A 23,326-nucleotide genomic window follows, 5' to 3' on the forward strand; every position below is an offset into this window, starting at 1 on the left:
ATATATATATATATATATATATATATATATATATATATATATATATATATATATATATATATATATATATATATATATATATATATATATGAATGTTGGTAAAAATGCATTGTATTGTATAAGTTGATGTTAATCCAGCACGTAATGATTCTCTCAACCTTTGTAATGTGCTTAAAATTATGCAATGTAACGACTCTCTTTTAAGTTCTTACAGCTTACATGTATGAAAGAAAGTTGTGTTAGTACTTACACTACTGGCAAATAACGACGGAAAAATTTCGTCCGAAACATCTACACGTTTCTGACAAAATTCTACCGTAGTCGTCGACTACGGACAACTATGGACGACTACGGTAAGAAATTAAATTTGAATTGTTGATTTATTATTTGTCTAATCCTAGCTGTCCAATTCTACAGTCATCAAAGGATTTTTTTTTATTTTTTTTTATTTTTTTTTTTGTTTTACACACATTATCAATTTTTAAATATTTTATCTTCAACCTATATTATCTTTAACCTTACTAACATTCATAGGAATTAAATTTAACTTCATTTTCAATCTAAAACCTTCATCTTCAACCAAAACATTCATCATCCTTCATCTGTGGCTAATTTATTAAGAATGTAAAAGTAATATTGATTAAATTATACTATTACTTAAACATTATTAGAAGTATAACAAATTGAAAAAAAAAATAAATCATCTTAAGCCTTCATCATGATTCATCTCTATTATTAACCTCCATTGTCAACATTAAGAGCCTGTTCCGATTGACTGAACTCAGCTGAACTGAGCTGAACTGAATTGAACTGAACTGAACTTATTAATTAGTGATTTTTAACTACGGATTAGTGATCTTTGATTATTTATTACTATACATATGTGTATATACAAATGTACATATTAATAATATTATTATTATTATTATTATTAATTATTGATGATTATTATTATTATTATTTATTGATTATTATTATTATTATTATTATTATTATTGTTATTATTATTATTATTGTTACTATTATTATTATTATTATTATTATTATTATTTATTGATTATTATTATTAGTATTATTATTTCAATTATTATTGTTATTATTACTATTATTATTATTATTATTACTTATTGATGATTATTATTATTTATTACTTATTTATTATTATTATTATTATTATTATTATTATTATTATTATTGCTTGTTATTATTATTATTATTTATTGATTATTATTATTATTATTTATTGATTATTATTATTAGTATTAATATTTCAATTATTATTGTTATTATTATTATTATTATTATTTATTGATGATTATTATTATTATTATTTATTACTTATTGATTATTATTATTATTATTGTTAATATTATTATTATTATTATTGTTAATATTATTATTATTATTGTTGTTGTTGTTGTTGTTGTTTTTGTTGTTGTTGTCGTCGTCGTTGTAATAAGAGCTTAAAAGAATGAAATTTGGCTTTATATCATTAGCAATATCATTAGACGTAAATTAAGAGCTGAACTGAACTGAACTGAATTTCAACGGAAAAGAACAGACCCTAACATTGAATCTCCATTTTTTACTTCATTATTTACCTTCACCCTTCACCAAAATGTCCCCTAAATTACCAAACTCTATGAAAACGTTAACATGTAAAACTGTAAAAGCAATGTCAAATTATCACAATTATTATGTCTGCATTTTTATTTCATAGAAAATAAAATTAGTCAATTCATTTGAATCACATCTCAAGGGAATTTCTAAAAAAAACTAATTCAAAACTCATGTATCATGTTCATGTACAATAATTGTATGGGCTAAAATTATGGAGTACTTGATAGTACTAGTTATTTTGTCTAATCATAATCACCATTAATGAAAACTTTGAAGCTCTAAATATAATAGTTTGTACAAAAAATTTAAAATAAAATAGAGTAAAAAATAAAATAAAAAACGAAAAAGAAAAAAAAAACTTGCAGTCAATTAGGCGTGAATAGAGGATTTTTTTTGTTAATTTTTTTGGATAAAATTTATCTTCATTTATCTTTACCTAAAATAATCGTATGGTGCAAAATTATGTTAATTAGATTTCCTTTTCACCAAATTGGTGTATCTATTATATAAATTAATATATATATATATATATTACTTGTACATAATAATATGTCACACATTTTTTTTTTGAATATTCATATACATACAGCTTTTTTGGTTTGACTAATTTCGCATACATAGAAATACTAAATACACGTATAAGGTTGGAAAAGAAAAAAAAAAAATCTTGTTGAGATAATTATTAGACTTAAATATTTTTTTTTTTGGTGTTTAGAGAGCCACAAGGGCGGGTGATGAGAATCGATCTTAGGATCACCTAGGACCGGGAGGGGAGCTCTAACCACTTGAGCTATCCCTCACTCTCACATTATTAGACTTAAATATAATAGGATATCAATGATTTTTTTTTTAAATGTTATTTAGATTTTTTAGGCACCACACTTAGCTTTCTTATAAAAAAAAGCACTGCCTCAATAGTTGTTATTTTTTTATTTTTGATATGAATATATGATCTTTAGTTTCAAAGCTAGTTCATCTACATCCATAGCAGAATCATAACAAAACTAATAATAGTAACAATATAATAACAAATAAATATATACTGTATATCTTAAAATTTTCTAACGAAAATACATACTTGTAAGTTGTAATAGAAGTTAATTACTCAAAAGACAAAACCATAATCCTATAGAGCATACACACATAACTTTCGCATTTAAATATCTTCAATTTAATTTTGGGCATTCTCAAAATTTAATTTTGGGCATATCCAACTCTTTTATTATTATTATTATTATTATTATTATTATTATTATTATTATTATTTTATTTTTTTTATTTTTTTTGTAAGTTAGGCAGAATGATTGACAAAAATAAGACTTGACTAAGACATAAATCATGGTGTATAAATTGTTTTCCATTTTGGGTGTACCTAAGTTATATTTAGGCGTACCTAAAACGAAGTACTTAATTTTTTTTTTTATTATTTTTTTTAAATAGAAGTATTTTTACATTATTTCGGATAATCACATCCTTTTTTACTACTCTTGACTTTACTAGATGTATTGTAACTCTATCTAACCGAATTCTTATTAGCTTATCACAACTCTTATTAAAATAGAAAGACTAATTTTAAAAGATGATAGCAGTTGCTCAGCTAAAACATTACCTATTACATAGTGATTCTTAAGAAACCCCCTTATCTTAAATTTATTTAGGGATCAAGAAACAATATATTTGAATGTACATATATAGTACGTACTAAAGAGGTTCCAAATGACTACAATTTTGTCCCTAAATACAATGCTAAAGATATGTTTAATCTGCTTTTAATTGAAAAACAATTATAGAAATTCATACACGCATAGCAATTTTGTTTATTAGTCCCATTATTTACAACGAATTAACCTTGCGTATAACCATCATCAACCCCTATAGGTCTATAGCATTGCATATTAATTTTGCTTTTAGGTATCCCCAATTTAATTTAGGGTGTACTCAAAATTCGAATCTTATTAGTCAATCATGACGATTGACAAAGATAAGACAGGGGTAAAACATATATACTTAATGTACGTGGTGCATAACAATAATTAACACAAGTAGGCGGTCCCAAATGACTACTAGGTAGGCCTTTCTCAATTTACTGAACTGAACTGAATAGAGCTGAAATGAATTGTTTATGAGAGAAGGAAATAAGGAACTGAATTGAACTTAACTGAACTGAACTACACTAAACTGAACTGGAATTAAGCTGAACAGATTAGGCCCTTAGTCCCAAAATAAAACGTTAAATATCAGTTTACCTTCAATCGAAGGATCGATGATTATCGAAATTATACAAACAAGAATCCTAACAAATTAGAGTATTAGTCCTATTATTCCCGACGGAGGATTACCCTTTGTAGATAAAAAACTCTCAACCCCTATAGAGCATACATACATAAATTATTTGATGAAGGTTATTACAATCATATTAGGCAATTTCAATTAAGTATTATAGAATCCCAATATAAAATAGTTTAAGATTATTATAATCAATTATCCAGTTCTAATTATTACAATCAAATTAGGCAGTCCCATTAAGTATTATGTTAATGTAGTGTCAAGGTAGTTATTATATTACAACCAAAATAGCAGTTCCAATTAAGTATTATAGAGTCCCAATAAAGAATATTTGAAAGTCGATACAATCAAATAGGCAGTCCCAATTAAATATTATAGAGTCCTAATAAAGAATATATTATTTAAAGGTTATTACAATCATATTAAGTAATCTCAATCAAGTATTATAGATACACAATATAAAATATTTTAAGATTTTTATAATCAAATTAGGCAGTTCTGATTATTACAATCAAATTAGGCAGTCCCACTAAGTATTATGTTAATGTAGTGTCAAGGTAGTTATTATATTACAACCAAAATAAACAGTCCCAATTACGTATTATAGAGCCCCAATAAAATATTTGAAAGTCGTTACAATCAAATTAGACAGTCCCAATTAAATATTATAGAGTCTTAATAAAGAATATATTATTTAAAGATTATTACAATCATATTAGGTAATCTCAATTTAATATTATAGATACACAATATAGAATATTTTATGGTTATTATAATCATATTAGGAAGTTCTCTAACCGTTTTTTATTTTTATTTTATTTTTATCATTCCTTTTATTATTCATATAAAATCAAGTAGTAAGTAAAAATTAGGTGCCTATTTTTAATTTTTTGATATTACTATATAATTTTTATGTGGGTTCTGTGGTGAGATAAGATGTGAAAAAAGTAGATATTCTCCAAAGAAATTAAGCAAAATTGGTAAGATAAACAAAAGAACAAATGAAAATGAAAAGTTACTCGTAAGAAAAAAATGGTAAAATAAAAAAAAATAAAAATAAAAAAAAAACATATGAAAACTATCAAAAGTTACACATAAGCTATCAAAAGTTACCCATACTTAGCTTGTTTGGTCAGGGGTTACTCGTTTGGTCAATGGTTACTTGTAGAGGGTTACTCGTTCGGTTAGGGGTTAATTACTTGTACGGGGTTAGTCGTTTGGTCAGGGGTTACTTGTTTGGTCAAGAGTAAATATTAGGGGTTATTTATTTTAGGGTTACTCGGTCCGTCAGGGGTTACTCTGACACGGAAATTGTGCTAAGCGACTAAGTATATAACCCCGAATAAGTAACCTATATAAGTAACCCCTGAATAAGTAACACATATAAGTAACCTCCACCACACTGAAAAATTGCTGCTTTTTTAATGGTTATTTTCCGAATTATTTTGATTAAAGATAATTTAATCTTAGCCTTTTTTTGGGACTGCTTATAATTATTTTTTAGGAGTTTGGGACGATCTTATTATATATTTTTGTTATATACTCCCATCATCTTTTATTTACATGTCTATTTCTAATATTTATTACTCACATAATAAAGATAAATAGACATGTAAATAGAGTGTAATATGTATACACATGTTTGGCTAAGAACACTGTCGGTAATAAACTGATAAGAACATTTGAACATTAAATCATTATTACCATTGTATTTAACAATAATTTAATTTAACAAGGTCATGTGTCATATTGTTGGAAAATGACATAAATGCAATTTAAGATCAAACCCCTCTTAATTTCATCATACCCTAACAAGTTGGGGATACCCACCCATGATATAGGACCACCCAATAAAAAGCTAAGTTTTTTTTAAAAAACAAAAAGCACCAACTTTTTAACACTTTTGATGATCTAATAAGGAGTAGATGCACATAAATGGATTAATTATTCCAACTAATTGTTATTCTAAATGGACAACAAATATGTAAGTAATACATTGCGTATCTAAAAAATGTATTAGTTATGTGACAATGTCACCCGGCCCAAATTAATTAAAGAAGGAAAATTTGCAAATTGCAGCTATTTAAAGTTCGAATTTTACAAATTGCAGCCATTTAAATTTTTTTTTGCAAATTGCAGCCTAAAGTTTCGTATAAATTGTAAATTGTAGTCCAATTCATTTTACATCGATTTACATGTGGAAAAATCTTCGGTTAAGGTTTAAGGGACCATTTTAGTTCTTAAGGGACCGAATTGAGCTTGAAATTAGCAAAAAAATAACATAAGGGTCTCATTTTGCGTAACAAAAATATATCGATTTGTGGGAAATTGTAAAAATGAGACACTTACGCTATTTTTTTTGCTAATTCCGAGCTCAATTCGGTTCCCTAAGGCCTAAAATGGCTCCTAAAACATAAAACGAAAATTTTTCGATATGTAAACCGGTGAAAAGTTGAATTTGGCTGCAATTTACAATTTATACAAACTTTTGGGCTGCAATTTGCAAAAAAAAAAAAAAATATGAATGGCCTTAGTAATATCTCACAACCGCTAGCGGTGGTCACTCACCCCAAACCACCATCTCCGTAGCCCTAGCCCCCAAAACCTCCCAAAAAATCGCCCTATCACCGTGAAACCAGCCCACTCTGCCTTCCCCCACCCCTCAACTAGCCATAACCCAAACCCTTGCCTTGAACCTGCCAGCCATAAAACCCGAAACCACCGTAACCAAAGCCGACGACCTTGAAACCGCCACTCATAACCCTTGAAACCAACTGTAACAACAACCCTGACCCTTAAAATCACTTCTCCAACCCCCAAAAACTACCATAAATGCAGCTCCTTACTTTCTCTCTCCTCCAATTGCCGTAAAATGCGAATAAACGGAGTGAGGGGAGGGTTTCCGTTGCGAGGAGGGAGGTCGGTCGGTCGGTCAGAAAATTGGGGTTGGGGGATCACAGAGGGCGGTTTAGGAGTAGAGGTTTCCGGTTGGGTAAGGGAGGCCACCAACATTTGGTGGTTGGTAGTCTTTGGTTTTTTTTTTTTGTTTTTATTTGTTATTGTTTTTTTGTTTTTAAATCTAATTCAATTATTATTATTTTAGTGAAGCAATTAACATGCAACACATGTCAAACAAATAGTTTAAAATATTTTTTACCCTTTCTTTAGGTAATCAGGCTTGAAGAAAGAAAACATAGGTGAAAGTTGGGATCGTTTTGGGATTATTTAAAGTAAATTGGGCAAAATTAGGATTATTAAAGTGCATTAATAATAATAATAATAATAATAATAATAATAATAATAATAATAATAATAATGACGAAATCTGCTAGGCTCTGCTCTGCTATCCTGAAATCTACATACTCCGCTATGACGAAATCTAATCTGCTCTGCCTAGAAGCTCAAAAGAACAGGACCTTATACGGTTATACCATATTCATCGGTGAGATTCAACTTTGAGTATTGAAATACAAAATGAGTTTTTTTTTTAACCTCCAATGGTGTTACCTTAACCACTTCTCAATTTAGCAACTCATGTGAAGTCTAATTTCCCAATGGTGAGACTCTCTAAAGTATACTAATGTCACTTTCAATTTAGGCCCACTGAATCCATATTGTATGTTTTTTTTTTAAATAATAAAATAAAATAAAACTTAAATAACTTACAAAATGTATTATAATATTGATAAAAGACCCATAATTTTTTTCAAATGAGACTCAAAATTGAATATCTAAACAAAGTTGAGTATCTAAATTTAACAACTAACTTTCTTTTGGAGTTGCTAAGTTTAGATGCCAACTTATTGGTATCCTTTTGTAGGGAATATTTCAAGCATTACCCCAAACTTGAACCCCACTGTGATCATACACTTAAGCATGGTGTCGTCCAAAGGGAAGGAAGCTAGAGAAAAAGAGTCGCCAACAAGTTTTAGGAACTTGTAAATCGTCCAAGAGGTGAAGGTTACAACCCTTAACGATCCAAGAGATTGTCAACTCTAATAGGTCTGGAGCCAAGACTAGAAGTTCGGGGATGAAGGTACAAATCCAATCTACAAGAGAAAGAACCTGCCCTAATAATGAGCCTCTACTTTATTCTTCTCATATTCATGTGCTCTTTTTGACTAACTTACAATCAATAGGTTTACCCTAAACCTGTTTATCTATGTTGGTTGAATATTAATGCACAAATAAATCTATCATTGGCGATCACTTGAATTATAATCATATTAACTCTAAACAAGATTATTAATCATCTTATCAAGCGTGATTACAAGTACAAATTCCCTTTAAACATGCATAAAAGGCGTGATCAAGCAATAACAATAATATCAAGTAACATAATAATCGTAATAATAATCGTCATCATAATAATCAAATGATAATCATAATAATTATAATAACAATTATGTTCATGTTAAAATAAAGCATAATAATAGCAAGATCCTAGGCATGATACTAACAAGATTAATAACAAACCCTAACATGTCACTAAAAAATAAAGATTAAATCTTTAACCCCCAATATGATACTAACATGCTATTAAGAAAGAAAATAGGAAGCATCATAGAAATCATAATTGATATAAGGAACTTATTCTTTACCCTAAACATCATACTAAGAAAAGCATCCTAACATGATACTAGGAATCAAAATATATAACAACCTAAGCATGATTTCTATATCAAAATATCAATAAAGCAATTAAAGTACTTACTTGGGTGCCTCGTATCTCTTTCTAATAACAAAATACACACGTTAGTAATTTCAAGGAAAATATAAACAAATAAAGAATTAAATTAAATAATTGAAATAGAGATTTAGGACCAAACCCTCAAAAATATCAAACCTTTCACGTCTAGGGAGAAGGCAACTTCGAACTTGGCTAGGTGTGTCTAGATCTTGTGAATGCAGAATTTTGTTTGTAAAAAGTTGGTTTAGAAAGAGAGAGAGAGAATTAAGAAATTCTTTGATGAGAGTTGGTGAGAATTGACAGAGGTCTAAGGACACTATTTATAATGAAATAGTCCGGATTTGATAAAAACGAATCAGAGTTTGAAAAGGAATAAAACACGCCGCTGTCGCCATAACAACCCCTGTTGCTAGGCGACAACCTGACGTTCGGCGCTGCAAGAGATTTTTCCACACGTTTTCTATTTTTCGATAAAATTAAGTCGTAAAAGTCCGTACGAGGGATAAAATCGTAATTTCATTTAAAACACTTCTTTTATTCCAAATAAAACTCATAAAACCTAATTATCAATCCTAATCACATTAGGATTCAAAAGAACTTTCTAGAAGATTCTAGAAGACTATAATCAATCCTAATTGCATTAGAAATGATAATTCATAATAGGCCCTCCTTTAGATCATTGGGCCGCATATAAGAACCAAACCGGGCCCAATTTAGTAATTTGGCCATAACTTCCTTATTATTCATTGGATTGGGCTTATAATATACCGTTGGAAAGCTCTTTTCGAGCCCAATCCAACTACACTATTATTGGACCCTTGTTATGGACCACAAACTTGATTGACTATTTTCATAAAATAGAGTAGATTTTCGAAAACAGAAAGAGAGATTTTTTAGTAGAAACTAGCCGCAACACTAGACTTTCTACACTTTCACTTCATTCGATTATGATTCAATGCAAAAGGTATTCATCACTGGATTTGGTTTTGGGGAGACACAAATGGGTGTCTACACCTTTGCAAAAAATACTCTTTCTTTCCTAAAAAAAAACTCCCTCAAATCTCACCATTGGAGATGGTCTTATTATTTTGGAATAACTTGTATTTTTATTCCTATCCCCCTGTCCTATGTTATCCCTATCCCCCTAAACAAACAAGAGAAACCTTTTATCCCTGTCTTCCTCATCCTATCCCTCCAAACAACACCTTCTTAACTTTTTAATCAACGATTTGGTACTCCTGCAAAAGAACCATGGGTTGTGGCAGTGTTAAGAATTTAAACTAGAGGATAAGACCCCGTTCATGTCATCTTTTTTTTGCTGAACTGAAATTAATTTTACTGAAGCTAAATTATTTTTACTAAATTGAAATTATTACTACTGAACTTAAATCAATTTTGGTGAATTGAAATTATTTTTTTACTGATTCTCTATATATTTCATTTTTAGTGTTACTCATTTTTATTGAACTGAAATTATTTTTATTAAACATAAATGAATTTTACTGAACTGAACTGAACATAGTTTTACTGAATTAAAATTATTATTATTAAATATTTTCTATAAGGTAAACTAAACAAGGCCTAAGTAGTCAACACATAATTTGGAAAATATTGGATTTGTTTCAAAAAAAAAAAATGGAAAATATTGGAAAAAAATAATTGCTTAATACGTACATAATTCAATTTTCATTGCATTTGAAAGTTAGATGCATTGTTTAAACTTCACCTGTCACTTCGTCAGGAAATTAATTCCAAATAAACTGATCACAATTAGAATACAAGTTTTAAAGTCAGTACACAAATTTTTTAACAGAAACGAAGTATAAAAAAACCAAAGGTAGACCATAACCATTCTACTTGTAGTAAAGCTAGTTAAAGTATGCATATTCATAGACAATAGGAATTGCTATCTGCTAACACATTCATCAGTTTAAGAAACACACTGAATTTTCTTAGATTACAAAAGGGAAAAATTATTTAAGCTCAACTTATATAGAATGGCAATGATCAAAACACATCGGACTAGCTTAGTCATTATTACCGGACTTTATAGCACTATTTCAGTATTAGGGTGACGATTTATTGAACAGAACTGAGCTGATTTGAACCGAACTGATTGGAGTTGAATTGAATTGAACTGAACTGAACTAATAGAACCGAAATGAATTGTTTATGAGAGAAGGAAATTACGACTGAATTGAACTAAACTGAACTAAAATTAAGATGAAGAAAACATACCCTTAGTTTATATGTATTCTTGGGTCCAAGGTATAGTTTGTCAATTTCCAGTCTATGACTTGTTTTTTGAGTAGTGGACGGAAGATGGAAAACACTAGAAATTTGATCTCATCTAATACTTGTATTGAATATTCTTTGGCAAATTTGAGAGAGATGTCTTTTTAACGGATTCCGCTTGACTTGACTTAACAAAACTACAAATGACTCATCAAGTCTATGCCTTTACCTTCAGGTCATTTGTGTCAAGGTCGTTGTCTCTACTTGTTTTAAGTTCACTTGTGTGCATTCATTTTAATGGATTATTATTTATTAATGTGTGGTGATGATGCGGAATTATCATCAAGTATATGGATTGAATTTAAGGTCATTATCAATTTTGTCTTCCTTAAATGAAGTTAAACTATGTGTTTGATAGTGTGGAAAATTAAGAAGTATTATCAAGTCATTATGTTTCATCATTTTTTACATTTGTAACTATATTTCATCTTCATAAAAAAAAAAAAAAAAAAACAAAACAAAACTGTATTTAATTAATCGATCTTTTTACACAATTTCATCTAAAATTAATAATGGAAATAAGGAGTAGTCGTCTAGAGCATATGTTTTATTTCTTTCTCTGGATTGAATCCCTTTAAAAGTTCAATGCTTATGATCAATATTAGTTGCTGAAAAAGTGACTTGATTCCTAGTACTTATTTTTGCTGTTAATTAAACGTAAACTAGGTTAGGTCCCGTGCCATGCACGGTTATTGACAAAAATATTATGTACGTATATACATATCAGCGATCATATATTGTAATATCTCATTTTTAGTCATTAATTTTTGTCTATCTCAATTGTATCCTTGAAACGGATATTATGTTTGCGCCATAAAAACTTATACTAGAAGATTGTATTTTTAAAAAATATTTACAAAGATTATATTTTGCTGTTCTATTTTCCATATTAATTAGTTAATTGAATATGAATATTAAAAAAAAGGCAAATATCATTTCTATTTATATACGGAGTAGCAATTAAATTTTACAAATAATTTTCTGAAATAAATTTTCTATTAAATATATTTTTTTAAAAAATTTACTAAGGACACACCAGAAACTGACACGTGTCATTGCTGGTGTGTCTTTTAGTATATATTATTGATTATTGATTATTGATTGATGATTATTGATTATTGATTATTGATTATTGATTATTGATTATTGATGATTATTGATTGATGATTGATTATTGATTATTGATTATTGATACAACAATTCCAAATTTATCACTCAACCTTCTGGATAAACATAATCATGGAACATGAATAGATTATACTATTAGGAAAAGTACAATTATAGGTTTTTTATTTTTCCTTTTTTTTGGACAGGTTAAAAAGTACAATAGTTACATGGATGCACGCACAGGAAATTGAAATCAACTACCTTTATTTGTGTTGATACACAGAAATCATTTCTAGTATAATCATGAGCAGGGCACCTCTAGAGCGCCAAGATGATATCATAATCTTTGGATTGCTATGGATTTAGGAAGGCGAGGCCAATTATCTCGTGCAATGCTCAATTACTTGCGCCTGCAATCAGGTACTAACATTACCATCAATAGTACTAGTTAAGTAGACAAGGTTTTATATTAGGATTAAGTATTGGCGCATAACTGTTAGCCTGTTATTTACTCCCCCTGTTTTTAAATACTTGCTCCATTTCTTTATTTGAAAAACTTTTACAATATTTAATTAATTTTTCTCACATAGTGGACCCAACATACATTATCTCTCCTCCAATTCTCTCCGCTACTTTTGCTTTCTACAATTTTTTTATTTTCAACAAATCCCACTACCTCTATATTTTATTACTTTCTCCAATCTCTTATAAAACTCCGCGCATGAACGCATGGAGAAATGAAGCAAGTATTTAAAAACTGAGGAAGTACATGACACGTAAATAGCAGCTACTCCGTATAAGACAAAAGAGTGATGATTTTTTTCTTTTTTTCTAGTGGTATAAATATTGTACCAGTGTTACCTATAATGGCTATAAATAGTACTATTGAAACAACTTATACTCTAATAGTATAAATTACATGTATTGTATAATAGTATATTAAAAATACCACTGTAAGAATAATGGTACATTAAAAGTACCACTAAAACGACAAAAACTCAAAAAAAAAATAATATGTGAATATACCGGTTAACCCTTCTATATACTAGTTCAATTCATTGACAAAATAAATAGTTGATTTGACAAGTTTTATATTAGTGTACCTCTTTGCAAGTTGCGCCTACATTTGGGCTTGCATAGAATGTTTCTAGCATGTTGTAGCTCGCTTATGACTTCCCTTATCTTCATTCGATCGTTTGGCAATTGACTTGAGCAAGCAACTCCAATGTTAATGACAAACACCATGCACTCCTCTCTTTTTTGAAGCATTACTTGAGTTCGTGGTCTTGTTTCATCTAATTCGTCACTTTTATCCTCTAAAAGTGTTGAGTCAACAATTTGCAACACTTGGTCAGGTAAAGCTGCCTTTGCATACATATGGAGGTTGAAGTCTTCATTAAACATATGGTCGATGGGTCTCTTTCTTGTCATTAGCTCAAGAAGTAGAATTCCATAGCTGTAGAGATCAGCCTCAAAAGATGCTTCATTTCCCAAGCCATACTCTTAAAGATGGAAATTTTTCGTCAAGGAATGCAATAATAATAGTAATAATAATAATAATAATAATACTACTTAAATTCTCCATAAGTAAAAATTATTAAAGTTATATATTATGATACTACTTATTGAGACGAATCCAAAAAGATCATACATAAATATATTTATTCTTACATATTATTCACAAAAGACGACGGTCAAAGGAGGGGTGGTGAATAGTGTAAAAGTCAAAGTGGGTCAAGTAATAAGGAACAGAGGAAGTATTAATTACCTGGAGCAACATAACCAACAGTTCCCTTAATGCCAATTGAACTGCTTTGATTTGGGTGCACGGGTGGATGAAGAACCTTTGCTAACCCAAAATCTGCTACACGTGCAACCATGTCATTGTCAAGCAATATGTTGCTCGGTTTTAGGTCGCAATGCACAATCTGGCTGCCACACTCACAATGGAGATAATTTATAGCATGGGCCACATCAATGGCTATATCCAACCTTTGGAGAAGGCTTAGATTTCCATTTTCGTGTAGCCATCTCTCAACACTTCCATTGGGCATTAACTCATAAACAAGAGCTTTGAAATCATTTCTCTGGAAATCCATACTTGAGCAAGCTGTCAGTATCCCAACCAAATTACGATGACGGATATTCCTCAATGCCTCACACTCTGTCATGAAACTCTTAGACCCACCTCTTTGTTGCAAGTTGAGTACTTTAATGGCAACCGCCTTTCCATCAAGCATCCCTTTAAACACAGAGCCAAAAGTACCCGAGCCAAGTAGATTTGTTGAAGAAAATCCATCGGTCGCTTTGAGTAGCATGTCGTAGGACACTTTCAAGAATGACTCCTTCTGTAGTGCGCCCAATGAGCTAGATTTCCCTTTCTTGCTACGACGTTTCAAGTAGAGCCATATGCATGTGGCCATGACCAATACCCCGACGCATGCACTTGTTATCATAAAAGTCAGCTTGAGAGCATGAGACATTCTTCTTTTCTTCCCATTTTTTTCCACACATCTTGTTAGATGTAGCTCCCAAATTCCACCACAGAGCCTACTATTGCCATCGAGAGATATTGCACTTGCATTCGCAAAAACTCCTTTAGTTGGAACACTTCCCTCAAAATCGTTGTAAGATAAGTTAAGGTACATGATGGGAAAGGTAGAAAAACATTGAGGAATGGTGCCAGAAAGATTGTTCTTGGAAAGATCCACTACTGAGAGACTTTTCAAAAAGGTGAATGTAGGAGGAATTGAACCACTAAACATATTGTCACCCATATACAATATTACAAGTTCAGGTAAGTAGTTAAAGACATCTGGAATTAATCCTATCAGTTTATTTCCAGACAAACCAAGTTCTACTATACTAACTTGCTTGCTGATCTCAACAGGCATGGGCCCTTCTAATTTATTATAAGATAAATGTAATTTAACAAACTTGGCAGATCCTGCAAAGAGATTCTTAGGCAAGGGTCCATTGAAATTATTATTGGATAGATACAAAGACAATAGGTTTTTGCAATTACCAAGGCTTGGAGGTATGCTGCCTTCCAAATTGTTATATGATAAGCTTAGTATGCTCAAATATGGTAAATTTGCTATTGAAATAGGAATTTCACCGGTCAATTTGTTGTTATTGAGATATAATTGCTCTAGCTTTTGAAGCTTTCCAAGATCTTGAGGGATGGTTCTAGTGAGGCCAATTGAATCCATGTATATGATCCTAAGGTTGATGAGATTACTAATATCTTTAGGAAATTCTCCACTTATTAAATTTTGACTAATATCAAGCCATGTTAAAGTAGTGAAAAGATTGACTACTAATCTTGGTAGTAATCCTGTGAAGTAATTGTGTCCCAATGATAGATGATACAATTTTCTACAACTAACCAATGTAGTTATAAAAGAGATGTCACCTTCAAAACTATTGGCATGGAGGATTAGCTTTTTCAGGCTATGAAGGTGTCCAAAATCAAAATTGGACATGTTACCTTTTAAGTTGTTTCTACCAAACTCAATATTTTCAAGACGTGTGAGGTTTGACAAGTACATTGGTAATGGGCCTGAAAGATGGTTGTTGAAAAGTAGAAGAGATTTTAAGTGAGGAAGTGAAGCTGTAAGTGGTAATCTTCCATGTAGTTGGTTGAAAGCCAAATATATTACTTCAAGGGAGGAGAGGTTGAAGATGGATGGGGGAATCAAACCAGTGAAACTATTGCAGAAAACATTAAGAAATATGAGGCGAGGCAATGCTCCTAATTCCATCGGAAGTTTCCCATGTAGTTGGTTCTTAGACAAGTCTAAATATTCAAGAGAGGAAAGGTTAGAAATGGATGAAGGAATCATACTAGAGATTTTATTAGAGGAAACCAACAACCGTATGAGGTTGGACAACGCTCCTAATTCCACCGGAAACTCCCCATGTAGTTGATTTTTAGACAAGTCCAATAACTCAAGCGAGGACAGGTTAGAAATGGATGGTGGAATTATACCTGACACTTGATTTGATGAGATGTTCAAACAAATTAGGTTACTCACCCTCAAAATGCTCGTAGGAATAGTTCCCGTAAACCCATTGTCTTGACCTTGAAACACAACCAACCTAGTAAGATTTTGTATCACTTGGAAGAGAGATCCAGAGAGTTTGTTAGAGTAAACCCAGAGGTATTTGAGGTTGGACGACGCGCCTAATCCCATCGGAAGCTCCCCCTGTAGTTGATTATTAGACAAATCTAGTGATTGCAGCTTCAACAAACGACCAACTTCAGGGGGAATATGACCATGCAAACCCGTATTGCCAAACGCTATCATTTTCAGGTTGCTCAAGTTTCCAATGAAGGGAGATATGGTTCCTCCTAAAAAATTTCCGGTTAGCGATAACGAAATCACTGTATTATGTCTGTGCTCACAAGTCACACCATCCCAAAAACAATGGTGATGAGAGTGATTCCAAGAGCTTAAAACACCATCAACACTATGATCGATAAGTTTGCTCTTGATTGCTAACAATGCTGTATAATCAGTTTCGTTACCTCCATAATTAGTGCTATCGAGGGTATAAACTGTTGTGAGTTGTTGCATTGTTAACACAACAAGAAACAAAGAAAGGGCTGGTTGTATGAAAAACAGATGATGAAGTGGTTTCATTTTGTTTGTTTTAGTTTCTTTCTTTTCAGTTTTTGTTTTTGAGGTGGTTTCTGGCTTTAATTCACCTCATTATATAGATTTTTAAATTCCCCTTCTACACGCATAGCAATTGTTTTTTATTTTTATTATTATTATTATTATTATTATTATTATTATTATTATTATTATTATTATGACAATAACACAGGAAATGTCCTTGTCAAAAATAATACTAGTATAAGTAAATGGCTAGATTTTTTTTTTTGAAAAGTTAAAAGTCTTACTTCATATTTATGAAATTTTTATTCAAGCAGCTATTATTTATATGGCATGATTATTTGTACCTAATAAAATGATCAAATACTCCTTTTGTTACTTGGGTGTCATTTGATTGCTATGGAAAATTACTTCCCATAGGAATTTGTATTTTATGGGAATTAAATTCCTCCATTAAAATCATGGGAATTGTATAAAGTTGTTGTTTGGTTGGCATGAACAAAGTTGCAAATCATGGAAAGCTTGACTTATCTAAGGGGGTTAGGTAATTAACTTCCCATGTTTTGTGGAAAGTCACAATTCCCATGAATTTGCAATTCCCTCATTAACAGTGTGTTTGGATAACATTAGAGGAAGGAAAAGAAGGGGAGGGAAAGGGAGGGGAGAGAAGAATGGTGAGTTTTCCTTCCAAATCTCTCCATTGTTGGAGGGATAATTTTTTTACAATTTAATCCCTCCATTCTCTCCCTTCCAATTTCATTGCTTCCTCATTTGTTATCCAAATGAAAGATATCACATCGCTTCATTTCCCTCTCCTTTTTTTCCTTCCATTTCCTTTTATCCAAACACACTGTTACACTTTTTTATTGTCAACCAAACAACTCACGCATTTTCAAATTCTCATGATTTTTCACTTCCCCCATTTTTTTGTGTAACCAAACAAGCCCTAAAATTTTTCATACAACTAATAGCAATACTTGCCAAGTTACAAAGAAAATGAGTAGACAGTGTGAAAATGACTATTTTTTTTCTTAAATGGTATTTATGAAATAATTTTGAAATATTGTAATGGTGAGTGAGTATGATATTAAGCGGGTATCACAAATGGGACAATACATAAGGTAAAAAGATAAGAAACATTTACAAATCTTGAAATGAAACAAAAAAAAGTACTAGTAAGAAGAGATTATTAAATGATGTTTAGTTTAAAATTCTTATCAATGTTTAGTTTATGTTGAAGCAGAAAATTAAATTAGTTACTGACTAATCTGGACATTGTTAGTAACTGGGTCAATTATATTATTGATCCCGAGTATATTTTCACACTTTACCTGTAATTACATCCCATTCAAAATTTAAGAATACCAATATATGACTCAATTGTCATATGATGATATTGTTCACTAATCGTAACACAAAAAAACTAATTAGAGGTAGCACATAGATTAATTGATGAGTAAGCAATAAAAAAAATAAAAGTTAGATGCAAAAACTATGTTAAGATCTTTGCCATAGTTGAAGTTTCACTTTCACCAAAAGGGTTAATATAAATGATATTATGTCAATAAAATTACTCGATTAGTGATGATTGATCAATACTCTCAGAAGTCAGAATATGTGCTGATAGACATACTCACATGTATAGCAAATACCAATATGGATAACATCTCAACAAGGAAGGCCGGACAGCAGACGCAAAACTAAACATTCAACAAAGTGACCAGATATGTCCGGTATATAGAAGTTGTATCTACTTCATGAAATTCATACCCGAAACATAGTAGGATCCTACATTCTGTAATTCCTTGAGTCGTCCAAGGCATAGTTTGTAAAATTCCATTTTATGATGTGTTTTTTGAGTAGTGAACGAAGATGGAAAACACTAGGAATTTTGATCTCATCTAACACTCGTATTGATTATTCTTTGGCAAATTTGACAGATGAGAGGCCTACTACTTGCATAAAGATTGAGGGAGACATCCTTTTAACAGTTTCAGCTTGATTCGACTTAATAAAACTACAAATGACTCATCAAGTCTATGCCTTCACCTTCAGGTCACTTGTGTCAAGGTCTTTGTCTCAACTTGCATGTATCAAGATCACTTGAGTGCATTCATTTTAATGGATTATTATACAAGGCGGGCATTTGAAATTTTCTAATTTTTTAGTGTCATTAATTATACATGTAACTAACTCACTTTTAGTATATAAGAGTAGAGACAATATATATCCCATCTGAATAAACATTTATTTTTAAGGGAAATTTTGCAAAAAAAAATCTTTTATAAGGTTTTTTTTTTTTGGAAGAAACCACCTTATAATTTTTTTACAATGACATGCCTTTATTTTTATTTATTTATTTTTTTTTGTTTTTTGCAATGACACACCTTTGGACGGAAAAGAGGATTTGACCTTGTTTTTCGGTGTTGACCTAACCACGTGCGAGACACGTGATCTCTTAAAGCCACTCTCCAACTACACCAACCATAAGAACGCCACCAAAACCTCCTAACCCACCCCACCGAAACCGCCTTACCTACCCCACCACCAGCGAAACCGCTCTCTCTGGTGGCATTCTTGTGGTTTGGCATAGTTGAAAAGTGATTTTATGAAGTCACATGTCTCGCATGTGGTCGGGTCAACGCCGGGAAATAGGGTCGAATGACCCTCTTTTCCGGCCAAAGATATGGCACTGTAAAAAAATGATTAAAGTGTATTATTGAAAAAAATATATATATATAAATAACTTAATGGAAATTTTTCAAAAAACCATCTTTTAAATCATGTTTTTTTGCATATAACCACCTTTTACAAAAAATGTTACAAAAGACCACCAATTTTTTAATTTTTGTTGCAAAGTACCACTTTTAAAGCCAAATGTATCAATTGTTTTACATTGAAATGGTGGTAATTTGCAACAAAAATTTTACAATTGGTGGTCTTTTGCAACATTTTTTTAAAAACGTGGTTTTATACAAAAAATAAGATTTAAAAGGTGGTTTTTTTTTTTGCAAAATTTCCTAAATTAATTAATAAATTATACTCATAAAAGATGGGGTTTTTTGCAAAATTTCCTAAAATAAAATGAAAGACAACCAAAGATAAGATAATTACCCATATTTTCATACTTAAATTAGTATGAAAATATTAGAGGAATTATTTGACAAATAACCAATAAGGAACCAATTACAATGAAAGTTAAAGCATTAGAGGAATTATTTGACAAATAACCATTCTACTCATCGTAAGTTAGTTTAAACATACATATTCTTAGACAATAGGAATTGTTATCTGCTAATACAGTCATCAGTTTATAAAGGCTTTGTATTTCACTATATTACAGATACCAAGGAAAATAATCAAGCTCAAGTTAGGAGCTATGATGGAGATGTATGACCAAAGGAATTAGATGTGTCTTCCATTCATTGAATCCGTTAGTTTTCATACCAAAAGCACTCGTGTTGCATTGTGTTACTGTGATGTAGGATTTCGATTATTGGAAGTTACAATCAATCCAATTTGAGGACCATTACTCGATACACAAATGTAATTGCCAACAAACTCAACTTCATTGGGTAAGGAACTCTAGAAAACAGATAACAATGTTTTAAATATCTTGTATTCTCACCATAGTTGATTTCTTTTTGGTCTTTTTTATCCTTAGAATCACTATCACTATCATCATAATAATCACAATAAGAATCGGAACCATGAATATCATAAACAATTGTTAAATTTTGGTGGTAAAAAACAATTTTATGATTTTTTTTGTTGGTAAAAGTCAAAATATCTTTTCTGAAATTATTTTGAAAAATTGTAATGGTGAGAGAGTATGATATTAAGCGGGTATCACAAATGGGGCAATATATAAGGTATAAAGATAGGAAACAAAATCTTGAAATGTAACAATAAAAGTAAGAAGAGATTTTAAAATAATGTTTAATTTAAAATTCCTATCAGTGTTTAGTTTATGTTGAAGCAGAAAATTAAATTAATTAATGACTTATCTGGAACATTGTTAGTAACTGGGTCAATCATATTATTGATCCCGAGTATATTTTCACAGTTTACCTAAGTACATCCCATTCACAGTTCAAGATACCAATATGTGACTCAGTTGTCATATGCATCATATGACAATATTATTGTTCACTAATAGGAAATTCGTAACAAAAAGAAAAAAAAAAAAAAAAAAAAAAAAAAAACTAATTGGAGGTAGGCAGGTAGCACATAGATTAATTGATGAGTACCTAATATATATATATATATATTTTTTTTAAAAAAAAGTTAGATGCAAAAACCCTGTTAAGATATTTGCCATAGTTAGTTGAAGTTTCACTTTCACCAAAAGGGTTAATATACATGATATTATGTCATGGAGTATTAAAATTACTCGAGTAGTGATGATTGATCAGTACTCTCAGAATAGTATGGGTAACATCTCAACAAGGAAGGCCGGACAGAAGACGCAAAGCTAAACATTAAACAAAATGACCGGTATGTCCGGTACATAGAAGTTGTATCTACACCCTTCGTGTTTTTTAAGTATTACACTTTAACCGCCACATAATTTTAGGAATTTAATTGACTTAAATAAAATAAGAGGTAAGTGGGGTAGTTAGAGATTAAAAAATTGTAAAAGAAATATAGTGGGATTAACATTTTATTGAAAAGTAATGAATGTGAGAGGAAAGATATAATAAAAAGTAGTACTGTAGTGGATTTGGGTGGGTACCATGAAAGGAGAGAGATATAATATTTTAATGTAGCTTTTTGCCAAAAAAGGAAGTGTAACAATTAAAAAAATACGGCCGGAATGGGAAGCATGACACTTAAAAACATGGTGGGAGTACTCCATGAAATTCATACGCGAAACAATATTCTAGGATCCTACATTATGTAATTCCTTAAGTCTAAGGCATAGTTTATAAATTTCCATGTTATGATGTGTTTTTTGAGTAGTGAAAGAAGATGGAAAACACTAGGAATTTTGATCTCATCTAATACTCGTATTGAATATTCTTTGGCAAATTTGACAGATGAGAAGCCTACTACTAGTATAAAGATTGAGAGAGACGTCCTTTTAATTGTTTCCGCTTGACTTGAATTAATAAAACTACAAATGACTCATTAAGTCTATGCCTTCACTTTCAGGTCACTTGTGTCAAGGATTCAAGGTCATTGTCTATACTTATATCAATTCAAGCTCACTTGAGTGCATTCATGTAACTAACTTTTAGTATAGAAGAGTAGAGACAATTTATATCCCATCTGAATAACAGTACAAGCAGGAACTCCATATTTTTTACTTAGCAAGGTAAGGAGAGCTGGTATGCGGGGCCAGAATAATTTAGAACACAAACACTAACAGCCTCAAAATGTCTGAACATGTAATCTCATTTAATCTTAATAAATCACAAAATGTTAACATGTTTGATTAAGGAAATGAACAGGACAGTCACAAGTTGGTATCATCACATTATCAGGATGTCATACTAAACTGAGCCCTGAAACTCCTCTTGTTAGTTTTCTGTAATCTACACTACTCCTCGATCTCTCAGCCTCTCTCCATTTCCCTCATCATCTTCATTGCACAGCAATCTCCCACTCCTAAAACACTAAGATCGAGAAATCCCAGCAAAAATATAGGATCATATTATCACTTAGTCACACCTCCCCCAAACTCCAAACTCAGGCCCTGTTTGGTTTAATGGAAAACATTTTCAATTGAAAATTAGTTTTCATGAAAAACATATTTTCAAAGAAAAACACAATTACAAATTAGTTTTCCTTTGTTTGGTTACATACAAGAAAAGTTCAAGAAAAATAAAAAATAGGAGTGGAAATGTAAGGATGAATGAGAGGGAAGTAAAAAAGGAGGTAGGGAGGAGAGAGGAAAATGTGGCTTCCATTTAATTTAGAAGGAAAATGTTTTCCATTATTAAGAATGAAATTTTCCACCCTTAGCTTGGAAATTTTGTTTTCTACCCCTTGACAAACCAAACAAAAGAAAATGGGTAAAAAAATGAAAAATCATTTTCCATAAAAACCTTTTCCATTAAACCAAACAGGGCCTCAATTCCTCCTCCCTCTAAAACCCAAAACCCCAAATTCAACTACAAGTGTTTGTTATCATTGACTGAACTCGGCTGAATTGAACTGAAATAAATATTTTATAAGAGAAGGAAATTAGGAGCTGAACTGAACTGAAAATAAACGTATGAGAACAGACTCTAAGTCTATAAAACTCATTCCATTTCGCCACTCCCCAAATTTTTTTTCTCTCCTCTTCCTAATCCCCAACTCTCCTAAATCCCAAAATTACTTCTACAATAATCAATATAGGTGATAATGATGAGGATGAACATCCCCAGATTGAAATAGATTTCTGAAAAAAAAAAAAAAAAAAAAAGGGTTGTCTGTGCACCTAGAATCTGAAATCCAAAATTTCACTTCAGTTTTGAGTTCGAGTATTTTGAAGGGGTCTAACATTGTGCATTTGAATTCCATAAAAGCAAGTTCAACATACAGAGTTGTAGACAGCAGAAATTGCTGAAACACGCTGAAATTCCTTATGTTACCCAAGGAGAAAAATTAAGCTCAAGTTTGGACGGCAACTACCATAAAAAAAATATCGAACTTGAATTCCATTCATTGAATTGTTAGATGAGTCACCGAATGCACCCGTGATGTGATGCAAAACTCT

The 23,326-nt window shown here is 30.8% G+C and overlaps 1 protein-coding gene across 1 annotated transcript; it reads right to left on the reverse strand.

Annotated features, from left to right (window-relative positions):
• Positions 1–12,108: 12,108 nt before the first annotated feature.
• On the reverse strand, positions 12,109–16,789 carry LOC110705634 (LRR receptor-like serine/threonine-protein kinase EFR). The gene is made up of 3 exons (XM_021883535.1): positions 13,767–16,789; positions 13,102–13,500; positions 12,109–12,408 (listed from the first exon to the last, which is right to left on the reverse strand). The coding sequence occupies exons 1-3, from the start codon at positions 16,642–16,644 to the stop codon at positions 12,395–12,397; spliced, it is 3,291 nt and encodes a 1,096-aa protein (XP_021739227.1). The 5' UTR covers positions 16,645–16,789; the 3' UTR covers positions 12,109–12,394.
• Between the last annotated feature and the right edge of the window lie 6,537 nt (positions 16,790–23,326).

This window comes from Chenopodium quinoa, unplaced genomic scaffold (assembly GCF_001683475.1).
Source record: "Chenopodium quinoa cultivar QQ74 unplaced genomic scaffold, ASM168347v1, whole genome shotgun sequence".
NCBI lineage: Eukaryota > Viridiplantae > Streptophyta > Magnoliopsida > Caryophyllales > Amaranthaceae > Chenopodium > Chenopodium quinoa.